The sequence below is a fragment of the Solea senegalensis genome, linkage group LG1 (assembly GCF_019176455.1).
Source record: "Solea senegalensis isolate Sse05_10M linkage group LG1, IFAPA_SoseM_1, whole genome shotgun sequence".
NCBI classification, from domain to species: domain Eukaryota; kingdom Metazoa; phylum Chordata; class Actinopteri; order Pleuronectiformes; family Soleidae; genus Solea; species Solea senegalensis.
Genome location: NC_058021.1, coordinates 34830727 through 34844671, shown reverse-complemented (window position 1 = coordinate 34844671; position 13945 = coordinate 34830727). Strand labels below are relative to the sequence as shown.

Genomic DNA, 13945 nt, shown 5'->3' with positions numbered 1-13945 from the left:
TGTGTCTTGGTGAGCACCAGTATGTCTCAGTCCTGGTCGTGGGTTAAATAGGCTCCAACACCCACCTTGACCTCCTGTGATTCCAGGAGCTTTGGCCAGAGACGGTGGCGTCAGTCCCATCTGATTTGGCGCTGTTGTCGCCACCTTGAGGATCTGCTGGATGTCAGCCAACTCCATGATCCCTGTTCCACCTGCCTCACTGGGTTTGGCACCCGAAGATGCAGAGCTGGCCGTTGCGGCGCCGCCATCTGGTTGCAGGAGGAAGCCTGTCTGAAAGGGCTGCATGGACAGCAGGCTCAGGGCGTCTTTCTGGGTCAGGCCCTGCAAGGCCGAGGCCTCCAGCAGTGGAATGCTGAGAGCTGCCAGACTGCCAACGCCCAGCCCCAGGGTCAGGCCGAGGCCTCCAGACAGGTAGGAGGAGGCCGGCTCCAGAGGAAGGCTGGAGCATGGCGGCTCCACGTGGATCACCTTGATGCTGTCGAGATGGGCCTGATGGATCTCATCGTCAGTGGGACCAGACTTTACCTGAAACACAACAGAGGGGGAACTTTAATAAAAATAGTTTCCTTCTGAATTAAAATCTGTGAAAACTTCCTTCATATGCAGATGATGCGCAGCTGTTTCTTTTCTAGTTCCTAAAATTTAATTTTCAACGACAAAACTTGTTTATTTAGCAGAGATTTTGGTACGGTTGCACGTCCATCATGCATAATGTAACTGATCAGTGTAAATGTTTATAAAACAAAAAAAATCCAGTGTTTCCTTTAGTTTCTGTCTTAACTAAAATAACAACAATTAGCTTTTGAATCAAAGTTCGTAAACTGAATGTATTGAATATTTACACGTATAATTTCTGTTTACCGTAGAAACATGCTGAAGTCCGAGTGCTTTCAGGAAGCCAGCCTGTTCCAGGGACGGGGCTTCCTGCTCTCTGACCTGACCGGCGTCCTCGGCCGCGCCTTCTGCAGTGCCGTCCTCTCTTGCGCCCTCCATGTCTTCCTCCGCGTCAACATGTGAGGTGGTTTTGTGGAGGTCGAGGGCGGAGCGGAGAGGAAACGCTTTGTCACAGCTGTCACAGACAAAGCGGTGGAACTTACTGATACAGCGCCGGAGGTTCGTCTCGCACCAGACCTGGATCGTGACGGACAAACAGGAAAAGTTGGAAAAAACACTGTCCCCGGTCATGTGACCCCAACACGTGCGAGCAGTGGTGTGTAGCAGGTTTCTTTTTTTTTTTTCTTTTTTTTTTACCTGTGCGATGTGAGCAAACTTCTTGCAGGAGAAGTCAATGAAGGCCAGGTCGTTGAAGCCGGCGGGGATGGAGGGGTTGTTTTGGATGAAGGGGCGGCCGCTGGGGTCCTGTGGAAGGAGCTTATGAACTGCCGCGTTGTGGCGCAGCAAACCGCGGTGAGTCCGAAAAGAAAGGCAGCAGAAATCACACCTGGAAACAAACAACCAAGGAAACAAGAGTTGTTTAGTTCACACAATGTCACTGTTTCTCAAATGATTATTTAAATGATTTCTTTGTTATTTGGGGCAGAAACCAGAAAATATTCACATTTATGACACTGAAAAAATAATAGACACTTGGTTTTAATGATATAAAAGATTATATAAGATAATGGATTGTCAAAATAGTTAAAATATTGGGAAAAAAACGTGTTTCTTTAACTTCGAACCTCTATTCTACGAAGGAGTATTAGGGCCGAACAAAAAAAAAAAACAGCCAAAAAAATCTGGCACAGGAAAATAAAAATAAAAAAAGTCAGGCAAAAAAATAAAAATAAATCTGGCGCAAGGAAAAAAAAGCCAGGCTTTACGTTGATATTATACAAAATCAGTTTTTTTTCGCCTGGCTTTTTTTTTTTTTGGCTGGCCCTAATACTCCTTCGTACTATTCTCGTATGTAAAGAAGACCTATGTTTAAATTTGAACTTTTTCTTTTTCATTAACATTGGCCTTTAATACCTGCTCGTAATGTCTCATTTTATAGATTTTATTCCTGCTTTTTTTTTTTCTTTCGTTTAGCACGTTTTGTTATTTTATGTTTGAATATTTCATGGGAAATAATTTTTGCTGCAGGATTCAGTTCCTCAAAGTGGCCACCGGGTGGAGACATTTGTCTACGTGTGTATATCTGCACGGCAGTGAGAATGTGAGATGTCATCAGTGACGAAAGTTTGATGTAAAGAAAAAAATTAAATAAAAACTCACACTCAATCTTGGGGGAAAAAATGGACACAATGCTGGATATTTCAAGGTCCTCACAAGTACACATTTACAAACACATATTTTCAAGTGTGTTTGTGTGATAACAGCTGCTCGGTGTCACACACACTTATCACATTCATGTGTGTTTTCTGTCATAAACACTGATCTTGTCAGGACCAGTAGTCGTCATGGAGACCAAAAACCTGGTCCTAATGAGGCAGAATCTCAGTGTGTTTATTTTCTGTTTTGTTTGTGTCAAAGTTTTATATTAAAACAAGTTAAAAAAGTGATATTTTACTGACAAACTGAGGATCATTTGTTTAGTTGTTATATTTAAATTCACAGGTCTGTGGTGATCGATCGCTGTTTGTTGATGTTTATCGATCACAAACATGCGTGCGTTTGTGTCACGTGACGTGTGAGACGAGTCCTCGTTACCGCGACGACCGGTCACTTTCACTTCAACTGTGTTTTCTTAAGTTTATGAAACTTCAGTGACGTGAGCTAATGTGGCTCCTCCCACTTCCTCTCATCCTCTTACAGGCTGATTACTGAGGATTTACAGATAACGAGCTCAGCGCCACCTGCTGCCCTCTCCTCACCTCCATCCTTCTTTCTTCTGCCATCTCTTTCTCTCTCTCATACTTCTTTTCCTCTTTCTCTCCTTCCCTTTTATCTGTACTTAAGTCAGCAGTGGTTGTCCGTGGCTTCTCCACTAATCCGATGTTGAGTGCAGTAGGTCCGAACTTGTTACGTCCTCTCTGTGCCGTGTCAAAAGACAGCGTCAACTCGCAGGTTCGCGTTCACGTACTGTTCACCACGCAAAATGCAGTCATTTGAGTTACAAATGAGACGTTTAAGAAAGTCTTCAAAGTTCTACTGTCCTATAAACGCAGCAGTACTGGGCTCCTCCTGAACCTGAGTGCAGCAGGTCTGACCCGTCACATGGATTGCTCAGTCCGTCTGTGCCGTGTGCAAAACAAAAAACGACGTGGGGACAGCAGGCAAAATACAATAATCCTTCAGCAAAAATTACTTATGTGTGTTAAAATGAGTTCAACGCCCCCCTCCAAAAGAAAAATGTGTGAAAAATATTCCAATTGCTTATTTACTTAATTAGACAATCTGGAACCATGAACTGATTGTAATTTTTATTTGAAAATGTTAGACAATAAATCAATTGTCTGTGGGTCAACTCATCTAATTATTGCTGTAATTAAGTTATTAACAATTATTTAAAAAAAAAAACATATTGTGATGTGACTAGCATTAAATCTTTACTCTTTAGGGCACCATTAAGGATTATTTGGATGCATACTTCAGCATGTGTTAATTTATACTCTGCAATAAAAAATCTCTGGGGTGTTTGGAGTTCTGTTGCCACAGCGACAGACGTTATCCCTGTTTTCGGGGCAGGAGGGTGTCGTCATGGTAACATGGAGCGGCCGAGCACGTCCTGAAAACACCTCCTCCTCCTTCCTGTGACTTATTAAGTTGTCCTCTCTCCCCCCCTCTGTCTCTACCTCTCTCACCCACTGGTGACTAATTACCCCATTATTCATCCGTTCATCTTAAAGCACCTCCTCCTCCCTGAGCTCCTCAGTGTAAAGTTTATTAAAACTAGTAAAAACAAACTTAAATCCCAGCAGAGTGTGTGTGTGTGTGCGTGCGCGTGACACACACACCTCAGTGCCGTGTCCGGGTGTGTGTCCATGTGGGCGTCCAGCTCCAGTCTGGAGCCGCAGGTCTTGAAGCAGATTGGACAGGGGAGAAGCTCCTCTTCCAAGCCTCGGGCTGACGATGTCACTGCTGACGTCATCGACTCCTCCCCCGCCGCCGCCGCGTCCTCCACCACCTGAACACACGGTCACGTCTTTACGATCTGTTAACTTTACTGCGAGTGTTGTTTGAGTCAGCATTTTAAACTCTTCACTCGTCTCCGCCCCAAAATGAATGCGTTTTTCGCACGAAAACCATGAAAAATGTGTCCAAATTCAGAAAGACTGACTTCAGTGTGAAAGTTCTACGCACTAATATTTACGCCGGGTCAGAAGTGGGCGTGGTTTAACAGAATTCAAACCATCACTGACATTGTGACGAAAAGTGCTGAGTCACTGTGACGCTGAGGCTAAAGTAAAAAAGCCTGAGGATTCTGTAGGTTTAGGTCCTGTAGGAGGTTCCGCGCGCCACAGTGTCTTTACCTTCTTGGTGGGCGGCTCCTCGCCATTCTCCTCCTCGGGTCCCAGACGCCGCTTCACAGACGGACGCCGGCGTTTGGCGATGGTGGGTGGGCAGATGGGGAGCATTCCTGTGGCCGGGTCTTTGTCATGGATCTTCATGTGTCTGAACAACACACACACACACACACACACACACACACACACACAAGTGAGCACAACATTTCAGACAGCGTGTAATCTAGACACTGTTAAAACAAACTCGGTTAATGTGGACTATGTTAAATTAATCTGGACTCGCTTGATTTGCACAAATCTGGACCTGCTTAATCTGGACTCTGTTAATCTGGATTTGCTTGATCTAGACAAATGTGGACTCTGCTTGGGTAGCCTGTACTCACTTGATCTGGAATCAGGTGTTAATCTAGACTCAGTTCATCTGGATTTGCTTAATCTGGGCTCTGCTCAATTAATCTGGACTCTGCTCAATTAATATGGACTCAGCTTGATGTAGACTTTTTTATTCTGGACTCCCTTGATTTGGACAAAACTGGACTCTGGTCTGTTAATCTGGATTAAATGGTGTTCATAAACAGATTTAGGTGTGAAAAATTTAAACAAACAAACAAACAAACAGGAAGTAAAAACAGGTGATGCCAACTCATAAAGTTTTAACGATAAATCAATAAAAAGTGAAACTGTCGTTTTTTTAAAATAATTATAAAAACATTTACTTACACACAAAACTTTCAAGTTTAAACATTAAAAAAGGAAAATTAACATATTAATGAACATTTGCTCACATAAACAAAGACAAACGTTAAGATTTAAAATTATATTAAAACAATGTTTAATTATGGTGAACAGGTGTGTGTGTGTGTGAATATCACATCATTACACTGACAGACATATGACAATGTCTGTGAGAGCTGCAGTTGGGTAATGTTGTCAGGTGTGTGTGTTTACAAAGTTTATCAAAGGTCAAGTCAGTCACGTGTGATGGGAGAACAGAGTCTACCAAGGAGAGGAAACAAGGGAAGGTTATAAGAAGAGAGATGAGGGAGGAAGGAAAGGAGGTGAGGATGGGGAGGCAGGAGAGAGGTGTCAGTGCTAATAATAGAAGCTAACAGGCAGCGAGCTGGACGCCCATAAGAGGTCCTGACAGATCTGAGATCAGCTGACAAGAAGCTGCTGATTAGAGCCAATCATAGAGCAGCATCTCCACAGGCCCCAGAGAGTACTGTGACCTCAGTGAGTGACCAATCAGAGAGCAGGAGACACTCACAAACACAAACATTAAAAATCTACGTCAGTCTAATTAAGTCTTTATCGCACTGTTAGACAAACTTTTCCAACAGGAAACTGAAGTTTGTAAACCACTCACTCTCCCACACCAAACCCCATAGAGAAAATCAGAGATTTTAACGTCACGGCACACAGGAGTTGTTGATCCACTGCTGCCTCCGTCACTAAGTTCAAATGTTAACACTTCGACATTAAAAGTCCTTTGTTCATATTTATCTCAGTGACATAAAGTGACCACAAGAGGCAGCAGTAGACCAGCAGCTCCTGTGTCTCTGTGAGCTAAAATCACTGATTTTCTCTATGAGGTTTGGTGTGGGAGAGTGAGTGGTTTACAAACTTCAGTTTCCTGTTGGAAAAGTCTGTCTCACAGTGAGATTAAGATGTGAACATGATCTTAAATTGAGTGGGATTGAGGAAGTGGCAGAAATTTGCTAATATTTTTATCACCATTTTGTGTCTTTTTTATCATCAGCTAACCTGCAGGGGGCGCTTGTTGAGTGAGTTTGGACTTGGATGAAATTGTCATAAATTTTTCCTCTTTAATCGTCAGTTGTGAAAGAAGACTTTCTTCCTCTGAAGCACTGCAAACAACAACAAACTTCTTCAGTCGAATCACAAGTTTCTATTCTCTACTTTTCACCAAGCAAGGATAATTCTTTTTCCTCCCTTCTTTCCATCCCTCATCTTCCTCCTCTCCTCTCCCCTCCTCCTTCTTTCTCTCTGCCCGTTTGAAGACGGGACGAGTAGGAAAATCTCACGTTTCACATTTCAAAGGATGCTCTGCTGCAAAATGGATTCCTCCTCCCTCCCACCCTCCCTCCACTCTGTTCCTCCCTCCATCCAAACAGGCCTCCTCTTTATTTTCCTACAGCAGCCTCACAGTAACAGCAGGCCTCACACAGACGCACTCGTCCTCCCTCTCTCTCTCTCTATGCAGTTTGCATTGTAAATGAGCAGAGAAGAAAAAGGTGAACGACTCAAAAAACAATTCTCTCTCTTCACTCGCTTATTGTAGTCGTAAGATTTTAAGGGGAAAAAGATATTACGCAACTGTTTCCAGGGTGTGTGTTGATGGAAATCAGCATCCAGAGCCTCAGCAGCCTGCAGGAGGCCACACACGCACACGCACACACACACTCGACAAACCAGACGAATGAGAAGTAAAGCTGCTGCAAGTCGAGGTGAGGACAGAAGATTCAAACAGAAACTGAGAATGACTTTCAGTGTTTGAGTGTGGACAAACTTTTACTTTGACAAACTTTTATTGTGAAAACTGTGGGGTTGTGTTTAAGCAGCGGTGGGCTGTCAGGGCCAGCAGGGCCTTCTCTGCTGGTCCTGACAATATCAAAAATGTATTTTTTTTATTATTATTTTATTTTATTTTTAATAATCAAGTTAATGTGTGTCTGAACATGTCTGAATTCAATTACTTTTTCAGTATGTTATGATTATATTTCCAGAAAGAATATGGTTATTTTTTGTGAAGCTGAGCTGGATTTTCCATAATGTCATTAAACGCATCATAGCTCCGTGGACCTGCTCTAGTAGTATTGCTGGCCTTTCGTTGAAGCTGCCATTTCCTATTTGGTTATAACTTTGACTGACGTGTGTCGTCAGCCAATCAAAATGTGATGCATAGTGACAGAACGCCCCAGGCCTAGCGATGTGTCTGGCGCTAGCCCCCGCTGTTTTCATCAATAACGTTTGAAACTTTGGCGGGTTTTGAAGTAAGCTATGATCACTGCATTAACACCAGCGATCCATCATGTTTCTGATCTCCTTCATGTGCACTTTTCACGGTGAAATTATTTCAAGAGGAAAACCTACACCAAAGAGGTACATAATTTCCGGTAGTTTGAGTGTTAATGATAAATTTCTAACATTTTTAGAAGTGGTGAGGACAAAACTGTTGATCATAAATAGTCCCGGGCACGTGTTCCCCGCGTAGCTGACGCCTATGCTTATGTGGAAGCTTGTTTTTGTGTCATATAGTGGCTTGTGAAATTGGCAGTAATGATGCAGTAGCCGAGAGATGTGCAGTGGTGTGCGCTATGGTTGTTGCAGATCAACTGTCTCGTGAATATAGAGCATAATATTGTGTTTTGTATGTGGTTGTGTTTGTGCGTGTATTTTTTTTTTTTACGGAAGGCCCTGATTGAAACCCCATGGTACGCTACTGTGTGGACAAACGTTTATTATGAAAACTGTGTTTCTGTAGGTTAACTTATTCCGACTTTTATTATGAAAACTGTGTTTCTGTAGATTAACTTATAGGGATGTCCCAACCTGATATTGATATCGGATATCGGTCCGATATCAGCAAAAAAACGCCTCTAAAGTGCCTCTAAAATCTCCGATATAAACAACAGTCCATTCTGCTCCAGCACTTCTATCCAGCAGCACCCGTTGTGATCACATGGGCTCTGCGTGCTGGATGCATGTAGAGCCCACGCGATCACAACAACAGCATGTGTGTGCTACTGATATTATAGAGGTTAAACATTTTTCTTTAACCTCTGAAATCAGAGGATACGAAGCCGTACAGCAAGTGCAAGTTAGCCATTAGCACCATGCTAGCTCATCCTGAGGCGAGCTGCTAAAACAACATTATTTCATAAACCAGCGCCACCTGTTGACTTTCAACAGCCTCCGTTTGTTAATTATACCCCAAAAACCAGCCATACCAAGAGCTTTCTGTGTTTTAAATGTGTCCTGAAGACCTACTATTGTTCTATGTTTAAGTAATATCACTTGATCAAGCCTATTCTAACATTCCACACTACAAAATAAGTCATCAGGGTATGTATGATTCGTGCTGATATCGTATCGTATCGTATCAATATCGGCATCGGCCAATACTCAGTATCGGAAGTGAAAAAGTTGTATCGGGACATCCCTTACGCATTGTGACTTTTATTGTGAAAACTGTGGGGTTGTGTTTAAGTGTGGACAAACGTTTATTATGAAAACTGCGTGTCTGTCGATTAACTTATTCTGACTTTTATTGTGAAAACTGTGTTTCTGTAGATGAACTTATTCTGACTTTTATTGTGAAAACTGTGGGGTTGTGTTTGAGTGGGGACAAAGTTTTAAAGTATCAATGTCAACACTTATACTTTTGTTTCCTGTGATGTCGTTTTTTTAACGTCTCTTTTACACACACACACACACAGACACACACACACACAGACCGTTGGATGTGATGGTGGAGGCTGGATTTAACTGATAAATGACTGGGTGTGTGTGTGTGATGGGGGTAGATGTTTTAAAGTTGTCTCCCAACTTCCTGTGCAAACCCCCCCCCACACACACAGGACCATTATAGTGAACTGGGGACCAGGCTACGTAGCAGCTTCCTCTGCCTGAGGTTATACTGTGTGCTTTTTTAGTGTGTCTCTTTGTCATGTTTGTCTCTGTGCCATGTGTGTCTCTGTCGTGTGTGTCTCTCTGCCACGTGTGTACCTGTGCATGTTGCCGTTGGTGGTGAACGTCTGTCCACAGATGAGACATTTGTACGGTCTCTCTCCGCTGTGGACGAGCATGTGTCTGTCCAGTGAAGACGCTGAGCTCAGACATTTTCCACAGATGCTGCAGGAATGATCTGTGGCTCCGACGTCAGCATTGTGCTGCACACACACAATGTTTAAAAATGTACAGGGGGAGGAGGCTGAACATATAAGGTGTGTGTGTGTGTGTGTGTGTGTTTACCTGTCTGATGTGCATGGTGAGCTGGTGCTGACTTTGACAGCTCTTATCACAAAGTGGACAAATAAGTCCTCCAGTCTCCTCTTTGGTGGTTTCCTGAAAAACAACACACACACACACACACAGGGGTTTGTTTGTTATTTTGTGTGTAATGACCCTTTAATGTTTTGTTTTTATTATCAATAAATCACATGACACGAGTGCAACATCACACCCGTTCACACACACACACCCGTTCACACACACACACACACGCACAGCACTTTCCTTTTCCTGTTTCACTGCAAGGAAACAATGACACGGCAAGGAATGCCCCAGTGCATGATGGGAGACAAAAGAAGAGGAAAACAAGGAGAGGAAACAAAGAGAGAGAGAGAAGGAGAGAGTGTTAAACAACGAGAGGAGAGAAGGAGAAAAAGGTGGGAGGAAAGAAGGAAGGGGAGGAAACAAGGAGATAAAAATGAGGAGGAAACAAGGAGATAAGGAGGGGAGGAAAGGAGAAGAAACAAGGAGATAAAAGGGGAGGAAAGGAGAGGAAACAAGGAGACAAAAAGGTGAGGAAAAAAGGAGATAAAAGTGAGGAGGGAACAAGGAGAGGAAACATGGAGAAAAAAGGGGAAGAAGAAAGGACAGGAAACGAGGAGATAAAAGTGATGAGGGAACAAGGAGAGGAGGATAAAGTAAATAATCAGAGGAAACAGAGAAAGTAGAGAAGGAAACTAGAGAGGACAGGTGATGAGGAAAGAAGATGAGAGAAATAAATGCAAGAAGAAATGAGGAGCAGAGAGGAAACAAGGAGAAGAAGAAACAAAAGGAGGAACAGGAAGGAGGGATGCAAGGTAAGTGAGGAAAGGAAACAAGGATATGAAGTGCGTACCTGTGTCCTGCGTGGGTTGCGACTGGGTGGAGCTCTCATGGCTGAAGGGAGTGACTTGCTGGGGGAGGGGCTTCACACAGAGAAGTTTGAACGTTAAACAACAGTTTTGTTTTTTTCTTGAGAAATTAAAAACTTGACTCGAGGTTAAAGTCCTTACCTTGGCGACGGCCCGGCCGACGAGTTGGCCGAGGTGACGGTGCTGCCTCCGTCTCCGTCCGCGCCGCCGTTGATGCTCTCTGCCGCCATCATGACCGTGGACATCATGGCGTTGATGGAGGACAGGTCGCCGCCGCCTCCTCCTCCTCCTCCTCCTCGGTCTCCGTTCTGTAGCTTTTCTCCTCCACTTTCTGGCACCTCCTTCACACCGTTCATCGCTCCTACAAACAAATTCACAGAGTTGACGTTGAATACAGGCTGAAATCGGTTTTTTTTGCGATCTCTCATCTTTTCTTCGTACCTTTGAGGTTATTGTGCATTTCCTCGTCCGTCTCCTCCTCATTTATCACAGTGTTGGCTCCTCCCCCTTCTTGCAGCTCCTCTGTGGAGTTTTCCATGACTGCTGTAATATGAAAAACACACAACACAATAACATATTTATATACTATCATAATTTTAAATCTGCCACACCAAACCCCATTCAAAAATGATTCAATTTAGGGTTTTTCAGCTTACAGTGCCTTTAAAAACCTGATCTTTTCGCCCACAGAACTGTATTTACTTATTAATTTCCAAATGTATTTTAATGTCACATATTCATTATGGACTCTTTTATTGAATTACTTATTTTGAATTGTACCAGTTTTGGTTGTGGACGCACACCAAATCCTATTCAAAAATCTGCTCATTTAATTTTTTATAGCAAATTAACAAACAAAATGTTTGTTAATTAACAAAATGATAGAGGATAAGGTAAAACATCAGTCAGAAGTGTCTACTCATCATTACGGCTGATGAATGAATCCCCATGATAGTTTGTAGGTTTTAGACACCAAGATAAGCCTTAAATTCAGAAGAAAATCTGTCTTTTAAGAATCATAATGTCGTTTTCTTGCTCTGAAGAGCAAAACCTAACCCTGAGCTGCTGCCACCACCGCATATCACTCTCTGATTCACTGTGACACAGGTTGAGAGGGATGGCAGCAGTGACCTTTGATCTATAAGTGCAGCCTTGGCCTGACGCTGACTGGACCAGAGAGGACAAAAACGTGGCGTTTTACAGTCCTCACACCTGCCTAAGCGAGGCCAAGCGAGACAGAGAGACACACAGGGCAGAGTGGAGAGAGAGAGAGAATGATGGAGAGGACTGAGGAGAAAGAATAAGAAGAAGAAGAAGGGGGTTCTCAGAGGAGAGCAGAAGCTAAGAGAAGCTAATTGCCATTTCCTGTTTGGCAGCCCCCACAGGAAGACACTCTCCAGAACCGACCACTTCCTCCTCCAGCTAAAACTTAGCTCAGAGAGTGTGTGTGTGTGTGTGTGTGTGTGTGACATTCCTCGTTCAAAAGGAAAAATGAGAAAGAAAGAGAGAGAAGCAGTGAACAGAGCCAGGGTTAAAATGATGAAAAGTTGAATGGCGTTGGCAGCATAAGTGATGAGATGATTGCGTCATTAACATTTCAACCAAATACGTTTGTAAAACTAAACCACTCACTCTCCCACACCAAACCCCATAGAGAAAACCAGTGATTTTAGCTCGCAGGGACACAAGAGCTGCTGGTCTACTGCTGCCTCGTGTGGTCACTTTGTGTCACTGAGGTTAATCTGAACAGAGGATTCCAAATGCCGAAGTGACAAAATAAGACATTTGAACTTAGAGATGGAGGCAGCAGTGGATCAACAACTCCTGTGTGCTGTGATGTTGAAATTACTGATTTTCCCTATGGGGTTTGGTGTGGGAGAGTGAGTGGTTTACAAACTTCAGTTTCCTGTTGGGAAAAGTGTCTAACAGTGAGATAAAGACGTGAGCGTGTTCTTAAAGATATCGACTTAAACTGACTTAAATTCTTTTGTTTAGTGTCTAAAATCAGACCACACCAAACCCCACACACACACACTCTTATTTTTTTACTTTAGTCTTTATTCAAGAAACAGAATAAAGACTAAACCTTGTGTCTTAAAATGTCCCTTTATTTCCTACTATCATATTCCATTTTTTTCATTTATATTATTTATTTAAATTATTATTATTTAAATATTGAAAGAGGGGAAACATGAGTGAAAGTAAAAAAGCGGGGGAAAAAAGAGAAAGAAAGCACGAGGAGACGAGTGGATCTCTGCGAGTGACTGGTGACAACTGGCTGTGTGTGTGTGTGTGTGTGTGTGTGTGTGTGTCATTTCCACTGACCTCTCGTTCTATCACTGCTCTTACGTGACAAACTGTAACATGGTCGTGGCAGGTGCACGCGCACACACACACACACACACAGGCTGTGATTGGTGGACAGAGCGCTCAGACAGCACTTTTTACAGCCTAGAGAAACGAACAGCAACAGATGGCTGCAAGAGGAGAAAAGAGGAGGAGGGAGGAGGAAGGATGGAGAGGAGAGGAGAGAAGGAGGGGATTAAGTTTGGGGGAAAAAAAAGAAAGGATGGAAGAGAGGAAGGAGGGGAGAGGAGGAAAGAAAGGAAAGAGGGCTGGCGAGGGGAGGACGGTGAAGACCAAAAAAGGAAAGAAGAAAGAGGAGGACAACCTCCAGGTGGCGCTACAGGAAAATTCAGCTGATAATAACCACAATCAAAATGATTGATCCTCTGGGAAACATGAGCATCACAGCAAATTGTGTGTGTGTGTGTGTGTGTGTGTTACTACATCTGCTCACAGCCATCATTCTCAGACACACAATCTTACACATCCATGCAGTCTGTAAGTGTGTGTGTGCAGTTGTGCGTACAGGAAGTTAGGACATTTTGTCTGGTCCTAACTTTCTGTCTTGTCTTAAAATGGCTGTTTACATGTTTAGACCTGGTTTCAGGGTTTAAGTGTTAAATTAAGGTTCAAGTTAAGGTAGATTTAAGTTAAGTTGTTAAGTTAAGTTAAGTTAAGTTAAGTTAAGTTAAGTTAAGTTAAGTTAAGGTTCGGGTTAAGGGTTAGGTGTTTAGCTGTGATGGTTAAGGGTATCTGTAAGTGTCCTCACTCACTAACACTGCTGTACAGGAGTGTGTGTGTGTGTGTTAGCATGAGTGCATTTAAGTACCAAAGTTTAGCAAACAAATAAATGAACGCAGCTTCACTCATTCATCCTCTCCAAACGTCATCTCTTCACTTTGTAAACAACAGTGGTGAAAAAAGCTTCACTCAGAGCTGCTAGCTTAAACTAAATGTGCTGACATCATCTCCAGCTAGCAGAGCTGTGTTAGCACGGCTAACAGAATCAGAAAATGGCCTGTCCTTCCCCTAAAGCTCGTAAATCCTCGGTGCCACCACCTGACATCACAGCTGACACGTTAAACACCAGCAGGGGGCAGTGTTGCACATCTGTCCCTGATCGTAAAAAAACCTCCAGAGTCACTCCATTGTTTATAAGTCTAGCATTGTTACTAATATCTCACATGTAATGAGGAAGCACTTATCAGCCGATAGCAGGTTAGCATTGTTAACAGCCACACACAGGGGCAGAATAAAGCTAACGAGAGCTATGTGGAGCTAACTGACCAAAGTGACACGTGCTACATG

General features: G+C 43.1%; 1 protein-coding gene across 5 annotated transcripts in view; it reads right to left on the bottom strand.

The window, feature by feature from the left end:
* Positions 1–13945, bottom strand: part of rreb1a (ras responsive element binding protein 1a) — a 45683-nt gene that overhangs the window by 9883 nt on the left and 21855 nt on the right. For all 5 annotated transcript variants that reach the window (XM_044025528.1, XM_044025537.1, XM_044025545.1 and 2 more), the window contains 10 exons: positions 10733–10834; positions 10433–10652; positions 10276–10345; positions 9402–9494; positions 9156–9319; positions 4413–4554; positions 3897–4066; positions 1252–1441; positions 862–1131; positions 66–525 (listed from right to left, as the gene is read on the bottom strand). In XM_044025528.1, coding sequence (XP_043881463.1) covers positions 66–525; positions 862–1131; positions 1252–1441; positions 3897–4066; positions 4413–4554; positions 9156–9319; positions 9402–9494; positions 10276–10345; positions 10433–10652; positions 10733–10834 — 1881 coding nt within the window. The remainder of the gene's footprint in view (positions 1–65; positions 526–861; positions 1132–1251; positions 1442–3896; positions 4067–4412; positions 4555–9155; positions 9320–9401; positions 9495–10275; positions 10346–10432; positions 10653–10732; positions 10835–13945) is intronic.